Below are 19,614 nucleotides of genomic sequence, written 5' to 3' on the forward strand. Positions count from 1 at the left end.
GAGGAGGCGGGGGGGGGGGGGGCGGGGCATGGGAGATGGGCTAGGTGTTAGAACTCTTCCACGTGGGAGACCGGAAAGCGTCCACTCTTTCCGCCGATTTCACCGATCCACCAGGTGGCGGTAGTCTTCTGTAGAATGCTGACGATTTCACCTGTAGAGGAAAATGACATTACCACACGAATTTGTTCATCTGTTGATCTATTCGCCGTTCGTCTGTCCACCCAACTAATTCGTCATCCCCATTTAGTCATACCAGACACCCATCAATCCATTCACATGTCTACTCATCCATTAACTGATTGATGCATTCATCCACCCATCCACGCATCCATCTGTCCACACATCAACCAGCCAATGAACAATGCATTCCAGCATGCATCCATCCACCCACACGTTGACCTTGTCGACCTCCCCATTCATTCATTGGTTCATTCCTCGAGACGTTCTGAATCTCTTCAATAAACCACACCCATCCCTTCATTAGGGATCAAATCACTAGCCGATCGACCCAAACATTAATTCAACATTAATTCTTGGATGTCGGGGGAGTATCCGAAGGCCCCAAGTTCCGATCTCCACGAATACGCTGATGTGAAGTTAATGAAAAGTTTCCAGTCATTTGAACATCCAGCTACCGGTCAGCTTTATCCATCATCCTTTCTCACCCACGATACAAAATGTGGTGACAAATTTAGCGCCAACAAGACGTTCCACCTCTAGACAGCAAGTAACCAAACTCAGCCTTGCCTATCCCCCCCCTCTTTCAGGCTCACTTCTACTTCCTGACGGGCGGAGATATGAACCCGGGGATGGGGGCGAGACAGCACTCCTCCCTGCCCTCTTCGTCTATGCCAACCAAAGTTCTGTTCGAGGTATTCTCACGGGCAGGTTTTGCGAAGTTATGAGGTCGATTTCACTAGTTTTGCATTCTTCCGATGGAGAAGGAGAAGACCAAACAGATGTGTTAGACGTAGTTGTTGATTGGTTAACAGTAAATGAAGAAAGGAGATAAAGGCCCCTTGGGGATGAAGAGAAGTGAAGTATAGTGGGTTTAATGAGTCATTTGGGGACAATCAACCACAAAGCCTCTTCCACATCACCAGTTGGCAAGTCCAAATAGAAACAGTGCAGTGACGAAAAAATTGATGGGCTTCAAGCATCCATTTCGTCCATTAATGTGAGTAACACTTCCCCCTTCCATTTGATGCTATTGATGCGGAGAGTTGGTCTCGACACTATCTCGAACCGTCATTTCGTCAAGGATCTTCCTGAACGTGATCCATCACCAAAATCGCATGGTGATGGCATACAACAAGTCCTTCGAATAGCGATAAACTCATCCGCTCACCCACTGTCCATTCATTCATTCACTTACCTATCCATCGGTACGTCTACTCAGTCATCCAGCAATTCCTTCATTCCCGGTTCACTCATCTAGCTATCTATCTACCTATCTATCCATCCATCCATCCGCCGGTTCGTTCACTTCTCCACCCACTCACTGCATTTACATACTAGACAACAAACCGTGGGGGGAGGGAGGAAGCAAGAGAGCCATTGTTTCAAAACTACTTAATAATGAAGCCACATCCTCATTAATAACACCATCACAACTGGTTCCATTACTTATTCACAATGAAAGGGACGTTATCGTATGATGGGCACGCATTCATTTCCCTAATGATCTGGACGATCATGTGATGCTAAACGATGGGCTAGAAGAGCAAGACGCAAGAGGAAGGACAGAGGTAATAGACTTTCTGGCAAAGCAAATCAATCACCACAACGCGGGGATCCCAACAAAGACGCCTGGTTTGCTAACTACTTGAGAGTTAGTGAGTGTCAACGAGACTCTTCAAGACTTCGAGAAAAATCTATTAGCTGCTCCCAAATGGAAGTGTCCACAAGCCTGATTTGAGAATCTGAAGTATTGTCCAGGAAGGTCAGACCCTAGACCAAAGCACCCATCTACTTCTCCTCAAGATTCAGACAACTATTCAGGTTAGTCCATGTTACCGTTGACTGTTTAATGAACTACGATCTTTTACCCAAATTTAATAGAAGGACTCCTCAAAATTTAGACAGTTTTCAAGGATGAGTAAATCACTAGGCGCCCAGCTTCTGGATAGAGTGATTCCCAATGGCAGTTATTAGTCCGGAAGAGATGCATGAACATTCTTTTTCGAATTGCAGACACGTTCAGAAGACCCTAGCCGAAAATGTCTGAAGTTCTGGCACATAAATCGATCCTTCAAGCTTCTATAGGTATTTAGCAGACCTACCCAAACTTCTGGGCAGCTGGTTCACCCTTATAGACATAGGCAATAATCTAGCTGCTAAGGGGTTTTACTAATGGCTGAGCTACGACTTAAAGTAGATCTGCGATTTCACGAGGGAGATGTTTGAGCTCCTAGTTAAATAAATCGGCAACTCCCCCCCCCCCCCTTCCCTAGATCGAGAGAAGCATTCAAGCGTGCAAAGGAGTCGAGGGACGAAAGATACGGATTTATGAAGCTAATCACCGCGATACTTCCGGTCAACAGCTCCGAACAAATTCACCTTCAGAAGGTAGATAATCGGTCAGATAAATGGAAGCTTGTATCATCGCCCTTGTTTACATTCCTTCAGCAATTAACTGAAAATGCACTGCATCTCAGGAATGCAGAGGAGGCAAGGCGGGAGGGAGAGGAGACGGGCAGAAGGCGATCACTGCGCTGAATCAGACTCATTCGAAATGCCACTGATAAGCCCCTTTAAGTAACCAAAAAATTCCCAAAATAGCAGAAAAACAAACAATTGATATGTTCTTTTAAATTCAAAAATGGCATCGCATTTAAAAAGAACGCCTTTTATGGAGGTACGTAATTGTCCGGACGAACAGAAGACTGTAGGTGTAGACAATGCTCCCACGAAGATCATTTTGGCAGCTAGGAGATTCTACAAGTAGACTAGCCCCTTGAAAATATTTAAAATTCTAGGTATATACGTAGAACCGTTGAGCCAAGACCCATCAACCATTCAACGAAGGGAGGATTTCCAGAAACAAACACCCGAAATTCCCATTGAAAATCAACGTAGATTCAAAGTAAGAGGGGGATACGCAATGCATGTCAACCAATCATACCGCATCGCCTTATATAGCCTTCTAATTCATTCATCCATTCATTCAGATACAGACCGGGGAAGGGGTTGAAGGTAATGGCTGTGCGATAAATAAGAGGCAATTGAAATGCCAGCAATACCTCCATCCACCATCACCAACGCCACCAGCATTGACAACACTAAATGTCAAATTAGTTCGGAGCGAGTGAGGGAGGACGTGAGAGGGAGGAGAGCCAGGCCATGATTCATCAAACGAAAGGTGTGCAGATTGTGCTGGGAAGAACAATGAATTATGCGGTACGACAGGTTTGGGAAATAGAAATAGGCCTCAGAGGTAGATCCATCCCGTCTGATTACTATTTTTTTACCTTTTACCATCATCTCTGTGACCCTGGTGATAGGTTCCTGGATTCCCGGAACCACTGCCGCAGTCTACAGACAGACGAATGTCAAGACCTGAATAGAGAGAGCCATCTTACACACGTGTGTATGCGCGCCTGCAAAACTCAGGAGTGCGTAGCCGAAAAGCCATCAGGATCAACTTACCTCCACTGACTTCCTTGAAGATTGAACAAGGTTCAAAACATTGTAGAAAGGGTTGCTAACAATTCGATGATGTCCAATGCTATTAGGGGCGATTTGGACTCGGAAGGAGGAACAAAGATTATCGGAAACAGACCAATAAATGAAGAGAGCGCACTTGGTCAGCGCAACACCTCACGTTGGTTGATGGTTATAGTGAAAAGTTCCCTCCTGGCAGGCAACTCTAGTCTACTTGAGGTCACATAAATGACTCAGCCACGTGAGATCAGAGCGGCAGTGTTATATGGAGATGAACTGAAAGTGGCTGTGGTGAAAGAAACCACCTTAAAACTTGATTAGCATAGGAGATCTGAGTCCCATGGAGCATCGTTCCACCCTCATTTATATGCTTTCCAGGTAAAACAACTCCTCATTTTTCAGCACCATTTTCCTTCCAAATTAAGGCAAATCAGCTTCAGGAAAAAAACAAATTAACCTCTGAGGTGGTGCCATAGAGCTCTGCCGCTAGGCTTCAAGGTCAGCAGATTCGTGTACCCAACAACTTCTCTAGGGATAATATGATCGCCACATTGGTGGCAGCGCCAAGCAAACATACCTCAAATGAGCAACACTAGTCCTGATCCGCTGGCTAGATACCGAGCCAAAATATCATGGAGGGAAAACATCTACCTCCATATTCATATGATCTAGGACCTCTTCGAACTCGATAATCAATTCCTAGGTAACTAAACAAAAAAAGAAGCAATCACCTTCCAGCAAAGCCAATTCGCCGGATTTTTGAGGCGTATAGTCTGATGTGACCTTAGCCCAACCAATACAATGAAGGCTAGCGAGCGATGGCCACATGTGTAGAGGATTATTTGTTTCCCAGGCTAGTGATGAGGTAGTAATGCCATCAGAAGCAGCTGGAGTAAAAGAAGCAGGATCGCCATTGGACGGCTCAGAACGCCAAGGGGTGACAATTACTGGGCGCTGTTGATGCTTCTGTTGTTTGGTGTTGCGAATTCCCAGGCGGGAGAAGAAAGTAGTCTACAAAAGAGAGGGGAGTAAAGTAAAGGACCTTCCACACCTTAACAGCGCACTCAGTGATCTAAGGATACCTTCTGAACTGTACAAGATGTAATTATTCCATTCAGACGTTAAAACTACTGAATGTGAATTCACGAAAGCTGGAAAAATCAAAAATATTTACTCCTCATACTGAACTATTTAAGAATAGGTTCAAATAGAGTATAAACAGATAGGATCTTTGCATGCTACCAACTAACTACGGTAGTCAAATAACTACAACGAGATTTAAAATTCATTAAGGGGAACCAAATCACACCCCTACAACATTCGTCTTCTTATCCACACGATTCTCCAACTTCAATTTCTCTTCCTCTCCTCCTTTCTCCTTTCCCTCTTCCTGTTCTACCCTATCCACCTTCTCCTTACCCACCAGAGCATCGCCACATCCATTTACACGTTCCAGGGTGATCCTTCGCTTCTCCTGAATCACCACCTGCCAGCTGGGTACCACGCTTGATTGCCCTTCTTCGTTCTCACGTTCCTCCCCCTCATCTTCAGCATCATCGTCCATAAACGCATCAGTATCATCCAACACGGGTGAAAATGCAGGAACCTAAAAGCGAAGACAAACAGTGACTACTCGTTAACAATCATAAGGTGAGCTGATTTAAATGTAGTTGTCAATTGCTTACAGTGGTTGTCGATGGTGCTTTGGGTACGGACTTTGATCGAGATTTCAGCATAGGCCTCGGTTTTGAGTTAGAGACAACAGTTTTAGGTGCTTCTTTTGTCGTTTTCGAGGGCGTCAACTTGCGTTCTGGCTTTCGAGTGGCGATGGCAAAGGGTTGTCTAGTGATTGACGCTTTCGATGCAATTGTTAGCAGTGGTGGTCTAATAGGCTGAGCTGTAGTTTTAGGGAGTGTGCGAAATTTCGATGGGGTTTGAAGCTTTGCGGCTGTTGCATTCTTTTGAACAGAAGGCGTAGTGACCGATTTTGACGTATTTGTAGAGGAAGAAGGTGGGAAGTTTTTGCGTGATACGCTGCCAGCTGACCTCACGGGGAAACGATCAATCTGAAAAAGTGATTCGAAACAACAGACCAAAGAAAGATAAGTACATCGAAGCAATTTTAGATCAAGGTATCCACAAAACAACAAGCACCAAAGCCCACCCTGGATTTCACAGGAGATTTCTTTTGCCCACTCTCGGCCCTCGCCACACTGCCATTGGCCACTACTGGAGGTAGTTTTGAAAGTTCAGTCGCCTCCACCTTTTCCCCTTTCAACTCCTCCTCATCTTCCTCGATCTCAACCTCATCTGCCAAGGAAGAGGAAGCTCCACCAATAGAATCTGAGGCAATAAATAGACTGTCTGCATGCGCCATCCAACTGAATCTCGACATATCATTGGCTATAAGGGGGTTAATCACTTCCAGATCTGAAATTGGAACGTTTTCAAGGTTAACGACCTCAGAACTGACTGGAGGCCATTCTAGGAGGATGGACGGAGGTGTAAGTGGTGCGACAACATCAGCGCGACGATAGGTGGGGGTGGACTCTACAGAGAAGCCAGCCTCGGAGAGACGATTTTGAAGGGAACTAGAGTGGGAGGATGAGTCGGGAGAAAGAAGATGGAATAGGCAAGCGAAACGAGCTCGACAGGCGAGAAGATGGGCAAGGCGGCAGCGGGAGGAGAAGAGACGACGACGGGCCTCGATCAGTGTCGCGTCGTCGGTGAATATGGGCCCGGTGGAGTAGACGTGGACCAGGTTCGTTAGACCTAGAGCGAGGCGAAAAAGGACTAGCTACATAAACGTACAGTACGAGGAATACTACTGAAACCAAATGATAAGTGAGTGCAATCACTGAAAGTTTTTATGGTATTGCCAGCGATAGCGATAGGTAAATTGGTTGCTTAATGGAAAATTGAGTAGCACTAAAGTTTTTACAATAAATATCCAAATAATAAGATGTGAATTAAAAATTGTTAACAAATTTCAAATCGAATAAAGGTCACGTTTTATTCGTGACATTTCCTGCCTAAAAAGTGATAGATAGCATTGCCGCAGTGTCCGTTAATCAGAGGTATTCTCCATTTGTGTGATTCGGTGGTGGAAAAAACTAAGTGTTTAATCCCAATAAAGTGGTATACGTGTTCTGCAGGTACCTGGGACTCGCCACACACACACACACACACATATACATACATACATACATACATACACACACATACACACACACACGCACACACTTGTCTCCACCTCAGGCCATGCGCGGTAAAAATCAAGCGCTCACTTAAGAGCCTTTGCCTACTAGTGGCTAATATACCGACGCACATTCGCCTTTGCGTTCTGCTTCCACAAAGTGCGTGTCGTAGCGGAACGCAATTGTCTTTACGCTTCAATTTTAGTACAAGTGGTCGGGATTACACTTAAACGGCAGATGGGATTAGAGGCAGCACCTAAGTGGACAATCGAAAATGAGGTGGATCTTTCGATTAAATGAAATACTGAGCCAATCCAGGGCGCAGTTGTGCATGGCAATTATTTAAAACAAACAAAGTGGCAAGCTTACAAATCAGACACCTGAAACGAATAAGTGAGTAATAGAATACAATGCGTATCTGATTAATATACTGCCGCAGTTGTCAAGATAATTGCTTTACTGAAATACGAAATAAGTAGCATGTGAGTTTACACTAACACGGGTAGAAGTCAAAAGAAAAGCAAACGCAAGCCGATTCTCTGCTGAATCACGCCTGGAAACATCAAAAAGGCACCATTTCATAGATGAGAGCAGACTATTAAAATTTCAAAAACACAAACCCTTCTAACTGGATGCAATCTGAGAAAACCTCCTAGGTGAAGCAATCAAAGGAGGAAAGCAATCAAAGTAAACAGCAAAACCCAACAGATGACAAAGTTTGCGATACAAAAGTAATTCCCTGACCTAGAGTAACCAATAAATAACTCATACCGAACGCATCCATTGTTCTCTGACTAACAATTAACCCACCTTGTTTCGTTCTTTCCTCTTTTTGACATTCGCGCACAAGAACGTTGAGAACAGACATTATCAGCTGACGTGCAAAAGCAGCCCTTTCAGACCTCCTCGCAGAGTCCGCCAATACTTCGTTGCTGACTGCTAGGAGGGAAAAGCAAATATACTTGCTACTTGTCAAAAATAGTTAGCAATTATTTTATTGGCCTTAGAAGAAATGCGAGTACGGGTATGGAGCAGGAGACTTCAAGTACATCGTGATGCGGTAATGACACGTTCCGCCGCTCATCAGTAAGACAGCTAAATGGTGCGGACATTTCACTAATGGTCACACGCCTTCCAATGACATCCCCGACCAGCAGCCGCTCCCGAGAACGCCTGACTATGAGCGTTATCGTGGAATGGCACAAGACACGGCACGCTCTGTGGCAATGATCCGCACGATCATTTGTGAACATTTGCTACTTAGAGACCTTAGAGGGTGCTGAACATCAAGGCTGAGAAGAGATTCTGGGCTGGCTAAGTCAAACTAATGAATACTTATGTGCATAAGTACCCAATTTTTCCTCCTTGTGATGTGTGCATCCTATTTGCAGAACCAAAAGTGCTCCCTTCACTTGAAAGCCTCTCGGACATAGTTAAGATGGGCGCTGGTCCTCGTTTTCATACTCGATCATGTATCCCAATTTCCGGACATCAAAGCCATGAAATTGTCTACTTATAAAATATTAAGTAGCTATTACACCCAACTTTCGGCAACTCACATTCCGGTTCCTCTTTGGGGAATATGAGAAAGCGTTTCTGCAGCGCTTGTCGAATAGTCTGTCTCTGCATCGCCTTCGAGGATGTGTAAAGGCTGTCCTCCTCCCCAGGAAGACAAAGCAGATTTTGTTGAGTGCTTCCCATTACTGCCAATGGCTGTGTCTTGTCCACTCCATGAAGCACTTTGGAATTGCTAAGTCGGGGGACGGAGAGTGGTGGATGGCTGGTGTAATGAGATGTAGTGTTTAAATCAACGACAGCTCTCCCGTAAAAGGAAAGAAAGTCTTCTTCGACGTTGGCTTTTGCTAAAGTATCCTAAGAGCACAAAAAAGGAAAAGTGGAAAATTTATACAAAATGTAGTAGAGATTGAACGATAAAATTTAATGTTCCAAAGTTCCATCGATCGTGAAGTGCCTTTGCCACCTCTTCGACTTGAAGTCAATTTGAAGAGATAAAAAGAATAGTTATAATTCAGGATGGTATTAGCTCACTTTACCCCGACATTCAACACCTTCAAGGCTACCTGCCCACCTCTGCAACCAATCTACCAGCCTTTCAAACTCAATAAGTAGTTTTAGGATCTAGGATTATTTCTGTAACCAATACCTAGAAAATTCGAAATATTAAACTCTCGTATCATAGAATACGAGATTTCACCCCTGAACTAGTCATGAAATCCCCTGATCTTGAAACCCCAATTTCGAGGTTTAAGGACAAATGCTGGAGGAGAAAGAGAGGCTTAAAACACCTAAAAAGCCTCTAGATCTGGGACCTGAGTACTGAGGAATAATTTAGAATATATAAGAAATCTAGTATTTAGATATTCATAGCTCAAAATTAAGAAAAGCCAAAACACTTATGTTACACCCTTCTCAAAAAACAGAAGTACTAGTTGAATGCGGTTTGGGGACGAAAGCTATGTAGTTTCTTGAAGAGACGCTCCAAGAAAAGTAAAAAATGGCTCTACGCTTCCCAAAAGAATCCCTTCCATCCTTCAAATGCGGGTTACCTAACAGAGTGAGATGAAAAATCCTGTCAACATCACCACCACAAACCAAAATCATAAGGCTTCTTCTTGCACCATCATCCCCGCTCCTGGCCCGACTACTGCCGCTGATGTTGCGATATAGGCGTCGGGGACGAAGGTCAAAGATTACGATTAAAGGATATTCTCACCTTGGTAGCTTGGAAAGCTTTTTCGATAGATTGTATCGATTCCCTGATTGCCGATAGATAGGATTCCAGAGTCTCTTGCATTGTGCGCAGTCGAAGACGTTCAAGATCGAAAAGCTTGGACGAGTTCTACGAGACGGAGGACAGGGAAACAATTAACTTCCTATGCGTAAAATCCAAGTGAACATTATTTTATAGCCAATTTGGACATGTAGAAGCATTGGGTATAACATAGACTTTAAAGCTTATGTAAATATTTTCATAACGAAGGTAATAATTACGAATTATCAAACATACTACAGAACGCAGTCGTAAGCCAGATGCTACTGATATGTATTTAAGTAGCTGGCGGAACGACAAGGCGCTGCTGAGGTGTAAAATCTGACCTGATATAGCGTGGAGTGCCATTCAATTCTAGCCTCTTCACTGGCTAGATTGGATTGATAGAGGTCAAGAACTGCACGCCAAACTGAACGAGCAGCCTAGAGAAAATAAAGGAGGGTTTACTTTGGCGGAAGGCACTTGATGTGGAACACCACCCAACCTTCAATTATACGCTTCCAAGTAAAATCCGTCCCGCTGCCCGGTGAAATTGGATTAAGAGATAATAGATCTCATCGAATTCCACACGAGATGTACACCGTTACGACTGACGAAATCGTGAACCTTCTCCATGTGGTGCAGGTACGTCATCACATCGTATCGTCTTCATGCTAGTCTCACGGGTGAATGAATGAACAGAGGATTTTAAACCATCCAGCCACCACTGTTATTGCAGAAGTGTGTAACAACACTTGGGAGCATCGAAGACGACTTTCCAGACATAACAGTCGCCCGCCATTACTGCATTTTGACAATAATTCAGTAGTTTATCCATACGTCAAATCATCAACCCACCTACCCATTCGGCCGCCTATCAATCCGTCTTAATGAAGTCAATCATCCGTCTACGCATCCATTTATCCGTCCATTCCTTACGGATTCACATACCCGTTCAAAATGCAATGATGTATCCATGGAGCCATTCAGGACAGCTAAAGATATCGGTCTTTGAAATTAACCTTATCGGCGCCACTAGAGGAATTTAAGGTCGTGGAACAGGTCCTCTATTAGTCTATTTAACGCTTACTTCATCCATCCATCAAATTATTCATCCAATTGCAAAGCTATCCGCTTAGCAAACCATTCATCCATCATTCCATCTACCAATCCTGCGTTCATCTCGACTCTGCAACAAACGTCTGAATGTCGGCATCCTAATTCAACATTCATTTAAGATTCCATCTTCGGAGACAAAAAGATTTAAAGTAATTCTTCACATTAATCCCTCCGCCTACGGATACATCCAATTGCCAATCAATCCGTTCATTACACCATCTGCCAAATCGAACATCCAACCAAATTAAAGTCCGCCCATTCATCCACTCATTACAATTCCATCCAGGAACTAAGCATCTACCTAAGAGGACTTGAGATATCGGACGCCGGATAACAGCCACTAGTCAAGAACACACCTTCGCCGGTAACGCAGAATGACGCTCCAAAGTGGACGACATTTCCATGGACGGTTGCGTGGTAGAAAGCGTTGCCACTCGTCGCAATGACGCGCTTTGCATCGCTATCTTAAACGGCGAATTAGTGGAGGAGGAAGTGATGGGGTTGGATGGGTACCGGAGGGTTCGGTTTCGCAACAGCAGAGTGGAGGTACGTCTTGCCGAATCGATTCCACCAACACAATTACCACCGTCCAGGCTGCTACTAGTGTTGTTTTTGGTTGAGAGATTTTGACAGGTTAGACAGTAGGCAGTGAAGGCCTTCTTGCGTGACTTAAACTCCTCACGACGCGCAGTTTGGAGACGTGAAGTGGCAGCATCAACTTCGGAGGAGACCTCGAAGGGAGTTCAAGGAGGAATACATGATTGAGTGGATGGATGGATGAACGAATGAGTGGATGGTTAAACGGATGAGTTCGGATTGTATGCATCCTGGATGAATGCAAATTTGGATAGGTGAATCTGGGAAGAATGAGTAAGTGAGTGGACAAGTGAGAAAGTGGATAAGTTTGATGTAGGTAAATTGATTAAATAAGTGGGAGCAAAATTTGGATAAAATTGGTTTTACCCTTTTAGATAGCCTATATGGAAAATAATTTTTTTTTGAGTTAAAAACGAAAATTGCAAAATGTAGCAAGTTTAAATCTCCAGACTTGGCAATAAGATGATAACCACTTTTTTCGGTAAGGAGAAGCTATTAACTTACAGATGTAAATGATTATATAAGACACTAATCTCTCTCATACGCCAGCATGACCCAAAATGGATGCTTGAGAAGCATCTATAGCAACGCTGTTTCACTTATAGCTCCTCTTCTGACTTAAACTCCTTGAGACAGGTGCTACAGCTGGAATGTCGTTGAGAGGGGATTAGCAATACATGCAGATCCACACTATTCCAAGGCAACTCGTCGACGCGATCCACCATTATGAGGGCCACTGATGGGTTATAGACATGAGCAATCAACAGCCATGAAACGACACCCAAGATTCCATCAAGATGGCTCTAACATCGAAAGATAAGCAGCCTACAATGACTCACAGGCTTCAGATCCCGATCAGCAGCTGTGATGAAGGCCTTTGAGGTCGGAAGCAATTGGGAGACAATCTTCTCGGCAAGATCTTGATGAGCCTTAGCTTCAAACTCCAAATTTTCCATAGTTTGAATCCACCCGTTCGCCACGGAGCTGGAGCATTAGAAAAAATAAAAAGTTTTCCAAACCATCGATAATGGTTTGGTGACTTAAACACGTTTTATCAGGCGCACGCACTACCTGATTAACGACAAATAGTAGCGGATTGTCAAAATAAGTATCCAGATGCGGCGTGAGTAATAGTAACACCTCGGATGGCATTTGGGGGGAAATGCCAACCCGCTTCTCCCATCAAGTGCAAAAGAAGTGAGGCATAATCCTTCATAAAATCACAGCTATTTAATTTATCATAGGTAATAATGTCATTGGCCGGCAAAACCTATTGTTCAGGTCTATCACATAATTTACGAACCTTCCAGTCCACACAAGAGCAAGAGGGATTGGCTTGCACTCTTAGCTCGTATACACATCTTCGACCTAAAATACCCACTGTGAAAAGGTCACACCCTCCCCTCCAGTGCAATTTGCGTGCAAGTATCGCAATCCATCCTCACATACCAGAAAGTGGCAGCTGACTACAATCACTAAACCGCTAAAAGGGTAGCCTGCTTGTTAGGCTGAAGCAGCTACGTGACACGGCAGATTGCTACTGCACCTTGTTCTCCTCCTGCCGTCATTTGCTATTTTTCAGCCCATTTTTACCTAACAAGTTGTTTTTATTGTTCACGAAAATGACGGAGAATCATGTAGCACCGAGTTAAATGTCTGACAGAGGAGTGGAAACTTACCACTACGGTCCCATTACCAGTTAGCCCAATTTACGGAAAGTCCACCTTTGGCGTCTTGTCACCGTAAGCATTTAGCAAATGGGCTGTCAAACGCACCACCTATTTGCTGCATCAGTGTTCTACAGGGTGGAGGTCGATTCAATCGCTGCTCTTTTAGTGCAAGATTTCTCGATCTAGGAAACGACATCTTGTGGGCTTACCCGGGGTAGTCAGTACCAGACAGTCTAATAAACATATAACTAATGCTATGGGCGAAACATGTCTAGAAATCGGAGATTTGACGTCTTGAGCATCATCCACAGCTCAGCTCTATGATCCTGGAGACAAATCTCCTCGCCGTTCCCAAAGGCAATTCACCTGCCAGAGGAGGCATGAGGAAAATCATACAAGATGAAACAAGGCAGCCTTCTGCTGTGTTATCCTGTTTTTCTGTCGCGCATGAGTGAGTGGGTGAATAGATAAAAGATCCATGCTTTCATCGACCAAGGACTTACAACAGAAGCAGCAACTTGATAACATCATATTTTAGAGGGCAATCTGAATTATTTGTGATGACTGTAAGTCCATGGGCGAGTAAAATGACGGTTGGTCGAGGTATCATCTCTTATGGTATACCACGTACTTGATGTCACGTAACTGGGGAGAAGAAAAGTGGCTGTTTTTAAAAATTTCCCTTGTTCACTCAATTATCGTGTAAGTGCATCATAACTGTGATTTCAAAATTAGATTTCGACTTTATTCAGAGATCATTTGAATTATTCCAAACTAACTTTAGAGAAAAGAATCACCGAGAGACCGTGTTACTTTGCAATTTCAAATTTTTCCTTATGACAGGCCATAATGCAGCTGTGGAGATGGCAGTGAAAACCAAGAGTGGCCCATGACTGGGCGGTAACTTGGTAGGTGGATTGAGGAAGAAATTGCATTCTCATCTGGCAGACGATTTTGACTCAACCTTGATTACGCAGATGAACTAGCTAGTCATAGACTACACTAAGACCAAAGCAGTGGTGAATAGCGTGAATGAGGTAAAAGCAGCTGTATAGTGAAATGAACTGACAGATACAGCGATTTATCAACCCACTTTAAGACACAACGCCAAACGTGGTGTTGACGGAAGGGAAGGATAAAATTGTCCACGCGAGGTTTGACAAAGTTGAGATTGTGCAACGAATTTAGTTGCGACCACAAATAGAACAACTGTGTAGGGCACCTGAACTGAGACCAAGAAGGTTGATAGTAATGGAACGAACCAAAGGCGAAGGTACAGCCATATAGTTACAATAATATTGAGCCATTTGATACAAATTAGTAAACCAGTAAAGAAGCCGCATCGGAGAAGAATGGCTAAATTAAACCGACCATAGGGTGAAATACGAGTTAATGAAGAACGCAAACAAACGCTTATCCCAAACGACACTGCTTATAAGAGCATCAAACGGAAAGATCCACCAAAAGAAAGATAGAGCCAGCAGCCAAAAAAACAGTAACGAGGATTGGAGAAGATTACCCAAGTTGTTAGGCCATACAGATTCCGAGATAAAATTATTCAAAAGAAATTGATTGTTAAAAGGCATTGTACAAACCCTGACAAGCCAACGGCGGACTTGGAAAGACGAGAATGCAGTTTTGAGAGTCCTTTGGCGTAGTCATTCTCCAGCTGGACCCTTTAGTGGCAAAGAATGAAGGTATTGCTATACATGGGGATGCGTGGGTATGTGTATGTGGTGTGGATTCACCTACTATGACAACGGCGAAAAGCCACAGATGGGAGAATTCGATGTTATAGGATAAGTAATGCATATTACTGTCCAATGACCTTAAGGCTAATCAAGTAAATGCCTTAGTGATTAGCTAAACATGCAATGGTTTACAAAATCTTTCTTTAACTGAATAAGAAACAAAGGTGGGTTAGTAAAACCTCCGAGAAAATTTGGCTTTTGGAGAGGTTCGTGCATAACTTATTTGAGCAGCTTTACAGGATGAAAACAGTAGATAGAAATACTGACCTCTCCTGCAGGATGCTAATCAGGACACGTGTGAATTGACAAGAAGATTTGAATTCCTTCTGGAGAATATCGAATCCGGTTCGATCCTTTTGTAATGAGATTAAGATACAAGCAATAAACGGAAAATTTAGGGCTCAATGTTCGCATAAATGTTTGTGCTAATATAAGATAGAAATAGTTATAAGAAGCAATTAAAAAGGGTAAGGTGAAGTCCTAGAAAATGTGGATTGTATAAACCCAAAATAATTTGAGTTTTGCTAGCACGTTGTGCAAGAAATGAACTAGAAGCAACTGCCATCAAATATAGATATAACTCATGGTTTTCACCATAAGTATAAAGGGTTCGGAAAGTCATATCCTCAATTAAATCGCGACTAGTGTATAAAAAAAACAGATAATAGGAATATATAAAAGTTAATAGCAGGCGCGCAACCGGCTGGACGCGACGACACTTTTATAAAACAGCACGAAATTACCATAAAGCTATGCGACTCGAGCGAAACGCATTGTCTATGACGGCACTTTCTAAAACGGCAGTAGGCGAAATAGGCAGTGCCCAGCACAATAAATAAACCAAGTCTTTAACAAAAGAAGGTTGAAATCTAGCAATAGAGGTGGAAGTAAGATACATAATATGTAACGACAAGATAAAAAGGTGGGGAGCACCATTAATGGATAACCAAAATTCGCATATTCCACTTGCAATGACCTAAACTCAACGTTAAAAAATAGGTGCGTGTTTATTTTTGAGTAAATTTCGCACGACAACTTAAAATGACCCCATAACAAGCAATAAACTAAGAGCAATAATTATGTGCAATGCATGGATAGCCTCTATTTCGCGTACAAAGACACATGTTCTCTTGTTCCCGTTGGAGAGCATTGCAAAAGTGCCCCCGAACGCATCGCACTAACCCATACAGCTTATTAAGCTATTTGAATATGGTGCAAGCGAAATTTGGATCCGAAAAGAAACGAGGTAAATAGTAACCCGCTTCCTTGTATTTATCGATGCGGGTTATTGCTAAGAAATGAAGGACCAAATTACGCAAAAATTCACTTTAAGTTCCAAAAAGTAATGATTATATAGGTGCAAATTTTGTGAATTTCACTGCTTAAAATTCAACATCTAATTTGCTAACACTTTAATTGGGCCTAAAGCTTTTAAATAACATCTTAGCTTGTGATACACAAACATCTAACAAGTGTTTCGTTTGGCTTGTTTCATAATTTTAATATGACATTTACGAATTTGTGGCTATTTGTTAAAGGGCTTCTGATGTGCATAATGCATTTTTCTTTCATTAACTCTTCGCTATTCAATGTCGTGGGAATTAGCTGCTGTACGTTTACAGGACTAAAGCACCTACACGACTTTCTGATTCCCCTTACTGCTTGCATCTTTTTACGGCCTACCCTTCTTTTCTCATTGGTCTGCTTATTCTTGCGTTACACAATATAGTGTGTAAGGACAATGAACTCATGGGTTCCTAAGTATTCTCAACAGACTCTTGAGAAGAATTTATCAAAAGCTAAATGTGATGTAAATGGCTCCATCTACCAGAGTTATCACCTTATACCTGTAGGTGCATCGCGCAACTTTCATGTATCTCTTTTCCGAGATAGTTAAGTACGCTATGCAAACATCCAAAAATCTAGATGACGCGCAGTCAAAGTTAGTTTTCGCTAGTTTCATTGTTTTTATTATAAGTTTACCCAATGATGTATAATGGAGAATTTGTGCATTCAAGGCTTGCTTCCTTCGGGGCGCCAATTGGAAGGCAGATGCTAGATCTCGTTTTTTTACGTGAACGACTGCAAAAGCGAGAAATTCGTCTTTTGAACTTTCTTGTCTTTCTCAAAAGTACATTCTGGCGCTGCATTTTCGGCAAAGAGGCTGATGACTTGGAACGTGATGGTTTGGACGAGCACACATGTACGCCCTCATTTTACTTGCTCATTTCGGTGGTTTCGTTATTTGCAGATTACATGATTGAACGTGAGCCTGTGGTTAACAAATTCACGCGTTTCACTTATGACCACTCGGAGTCTGAACGGAAAATTGGTTTGTCAGATTTCACCATTTTGTGTTTTTTATTGGCGTTTTTCTTACTGCTTCGTTATCCCGCTTCAACTTCTTATAAAACGCCTAGCCTTTGTGTTGCTAATAACACACGGAAACGCATGCATCCATGCTTGTTTAAAGGTGTTATTCAGATTCTGTTTTCCTCTGCAGTCCCATTAAACCTTGCTGCATTTAACTGTGGAATCATCGAATCGGCGCTGATTTGTGCTGGATTTGTGAGTTTGCGAGGATTTAGCCTGATTTAAGTCTTCTTACATTGATAAGGGTTTATTTTAAAATTGGAGTTTTGGTACCGTTACGGCTAAATAGTCGCTTCATCTACCCATGCTTGAATCTCTGTCAATTCATCCATCGCGGTCCATCCGTCCATCTCATTCACCCATCCGGCATCCACTCATTCTCCCACCTCTTTATCCTTCATTTTATCATTTCATTCATCCACCAACCTCTCTCTCCATTCTGAACAAGGCCATCCCTGTAGCCACCCGTTTTTTTCTGACTCATGAGTAGTTTGGAATGGATGAACGTGTTCGCTCGTCCCTACTGCAGTTGCTCTCAGGTTATCCACTCTATTAACAGTTTCTGATCTGCATCCACCCATTCTTCTGTCAACTATGTATTAACTCCTTCGTCCATTTCTTCATCCACTCCGGTTCCATCAATTCACTTTGAATCCTTACACCTATCCATTGCTCCATGCATCCTGTTCACCATTCGGAACTTACGCGCAGTTTTTGAAGGCTGATGTATCTGTTTTCTCCCACGCAAACTAACTTGTGTATTGTCGTAGCTTGACCGCTTGAGCTATTCCTTCATTCACATATCTATTCATCATTGTCATTTTTTAGAACTGTGTGTGGTCTGAGACGAATAGGTTCTTTCACTTCCCTCCACTTAATTTGCTAAGTCTTCTCACGCGGTCGTCCTGTCTTATCGTTTGATGCTTCCTTTCGCACGGGTTCACCCGCATTATGCATCGTCAGAATGCATCCATTCCTTGTCCATCCCTCAAAGCTTCTCAGTTTCATGCGTCCCGGGCCTATTCATGCATCTCTTCATCCATCCATTTTTATATTCACGCGTCCATCTTTCCATTCATCCCATCAACCATCCGGAGTCTATACATTATTACTATTGCACTGGATCCATCCACTTTTCCATCCATTCACCAATTTGTCAATGTATTTTTCCCACTTTTCATTTGTCCACCCTTGATTTGTCTGCATTAGTTTATTCACGTATAAGTTATCTGTTCATTTCATACCTCCTGACGCACTCATCTCCGTCCTTTCAGGCCTTTGCCTGTTTTCTTTCTCCACAGCTGCTTTCGATTCATTCACTACACTAGGGTCAGCTTTGGTCCGTCTCCAGCGTGGCACGTTGTCACTTTATGATCGAGGCTGGGCTAAATTCACCACTCCGAGAGGAAATTTCTACGCTTTTGACCACTTGTCAGTCGGCTGGAAGTCAGATTCAGGAAAGGCTCAATTAATTTACAATTTTTTTATGAATTATCCCAATCCAGAATTCTCATTTTTCCAGTAAGTAAAACAGTTGGAATGATATGTTATTGCAGTACTCAATGGTATCGTAGTTTTGTCCTTATCCCTTCATTCGTTAATCTTGAATTCATCTGCTTTTTCGTCATTTCATTTAATCCCGAATTCATCCATTCTTCAATCTACTGTGGTTTAATTCATCTTCCTCTCCGTCTATCTTATCAAAGCATTCAGTTTCTTCGAATTGATTGGTAGATAAGTGAATGGTCAGATGGGTGGATGTGTTGACCGTAAAGTGAATGGAGAGATGTGTCCCATGATGAATGGATGATTGGATGCGAGATGGACGGACTCTTCAGCCTATTGCCGCTCGAATAAAGTGTACATTTCGTAATAGCCAGATGACAACTATCTCCCCCTCTTTATCTCTTCCCTCTCAATCTAGCCCTGCGAAGTCGCGATAACTTGGCACAAGGGCACAACCTACGTAATCAAATTCCACGACAGTGTCATCGCGCGTGAACAGGGTTTGGACTCGCGATGATGGTCGTTAGCCAGGAGACATAATAAATAAAACAAAACAATGGCCTATTCTTCCTGTGATACTTTGTGTAATTTCCTCCCAAGACTGCTTTTTTATTTCAACTGAGCTACAAGAAGGAGAAAAAGATGACGGTGGGTACCTTGATTACCAAGGTATTCCGAAGTATGGAACAGGCCACGATTGTGGATTTTAGGAAGCGGTTGGTTTGCAAACTGTCATCAATCATGCCATGGGAAAGGTGACCTTTTGTGAGTCACTTGAAGTAAATCAGCCCTCTTTAAATAAGGTGAATTTACTGAAAGAGAAGGTAAAGAACGCGGTGAAATGAAGTGGGAGCAGCAATATTTAGGAAGGTACCTTGTATTAATCACGAGGGGCTTGTGTGCCACGCAGGAATTAAGGTCTGTGGGTTCTTGATTCGCTGCTTATTCGAGCAAGAATTTTAGGCTCG

At 42.9% G+C, this 19,614-nt stretch overlaps 2 protein-coding genes across 2 annotated transcripts; one reads left to right on the plus strand and one right to left on the minus strand. All coding sequences in view use genetic code 11, as the record gives it.

Moving 5' to 3' along the window:
* Nucleotides 1-47: 47 nt before the first annotated feature.
* EGR_06610 (Proto-oncogene vav) lies at nucleotides 48-15,917 on the minus strand (the record flags this gene model as incomplete). The annotated part of the gene is made up of 15 exons (XM_024495859.1): nucleotides 48-151; nucleotides 4,395-4,674; nucleotides 4,979-5,269; nucleotides 5,349-5,729; nucleotides 5,828-6,435; nucleotides 7,671-7,796; nucleotides 8,420-8,732; nucleotides 9,595-9,720; nucleotides 9,978-10,073; nucleotides 11,106-11,480; nucleotides 12,024-12,149; nucleotides 12,186-12,330; nucleotides 14,612-14,692; nucleotides 15,035-15,120; nucleotides 15,882-15,917. 15 exons carry the CDS (start codon nucleotides 15,915-15,917, stop codon nucleotides 48-50), a joined length of 3,174 nt encoding a protein of 1,057 aa, XP_024349717.1.
* A 591-nt stretch (nucleotides 15,918-16,508) lies between these two features.
* EGR_06611 (Trafficking protein particle complex subunit 5) lies at nucleotides 16,509-19,163 on the plus strand (the record flags this gene model as incomplete). The annotated part of the gene is made up of 6 exons (XM_024495860.1): nucleotides 16,509-16,577; nucleotides 16,621-16,709; nucleotides 16,786-16,970; nucleotides 17,019-17,099; nucleotides 17,271-17,335; nucleotides 19,065-19,163. 6 exons carry the CDS (start codon nucleotides 16,509-16,511, stop codon nucleotides 19,161-19,163), a joined length of 588 nt encoding a protein of 195 aa, XP_024349718.1.
* Nucleotides 19,164-19,614: the final 451 nt, after the last annotated feature.

Source organism: Echinococcus granulosus (genome assembly GCF_000524195.1).
Source record: "Echinococcus granulosus chromosome Unknown EG_S00060, whole genome shotgun sequence".
Lineage (NCBI taxonomy): Eukaryota > Metazoa > Platyhelminthes > Cestoda > Cyclophyllidea > Taeniidae > Echinococcus > Echinococcus granulosus.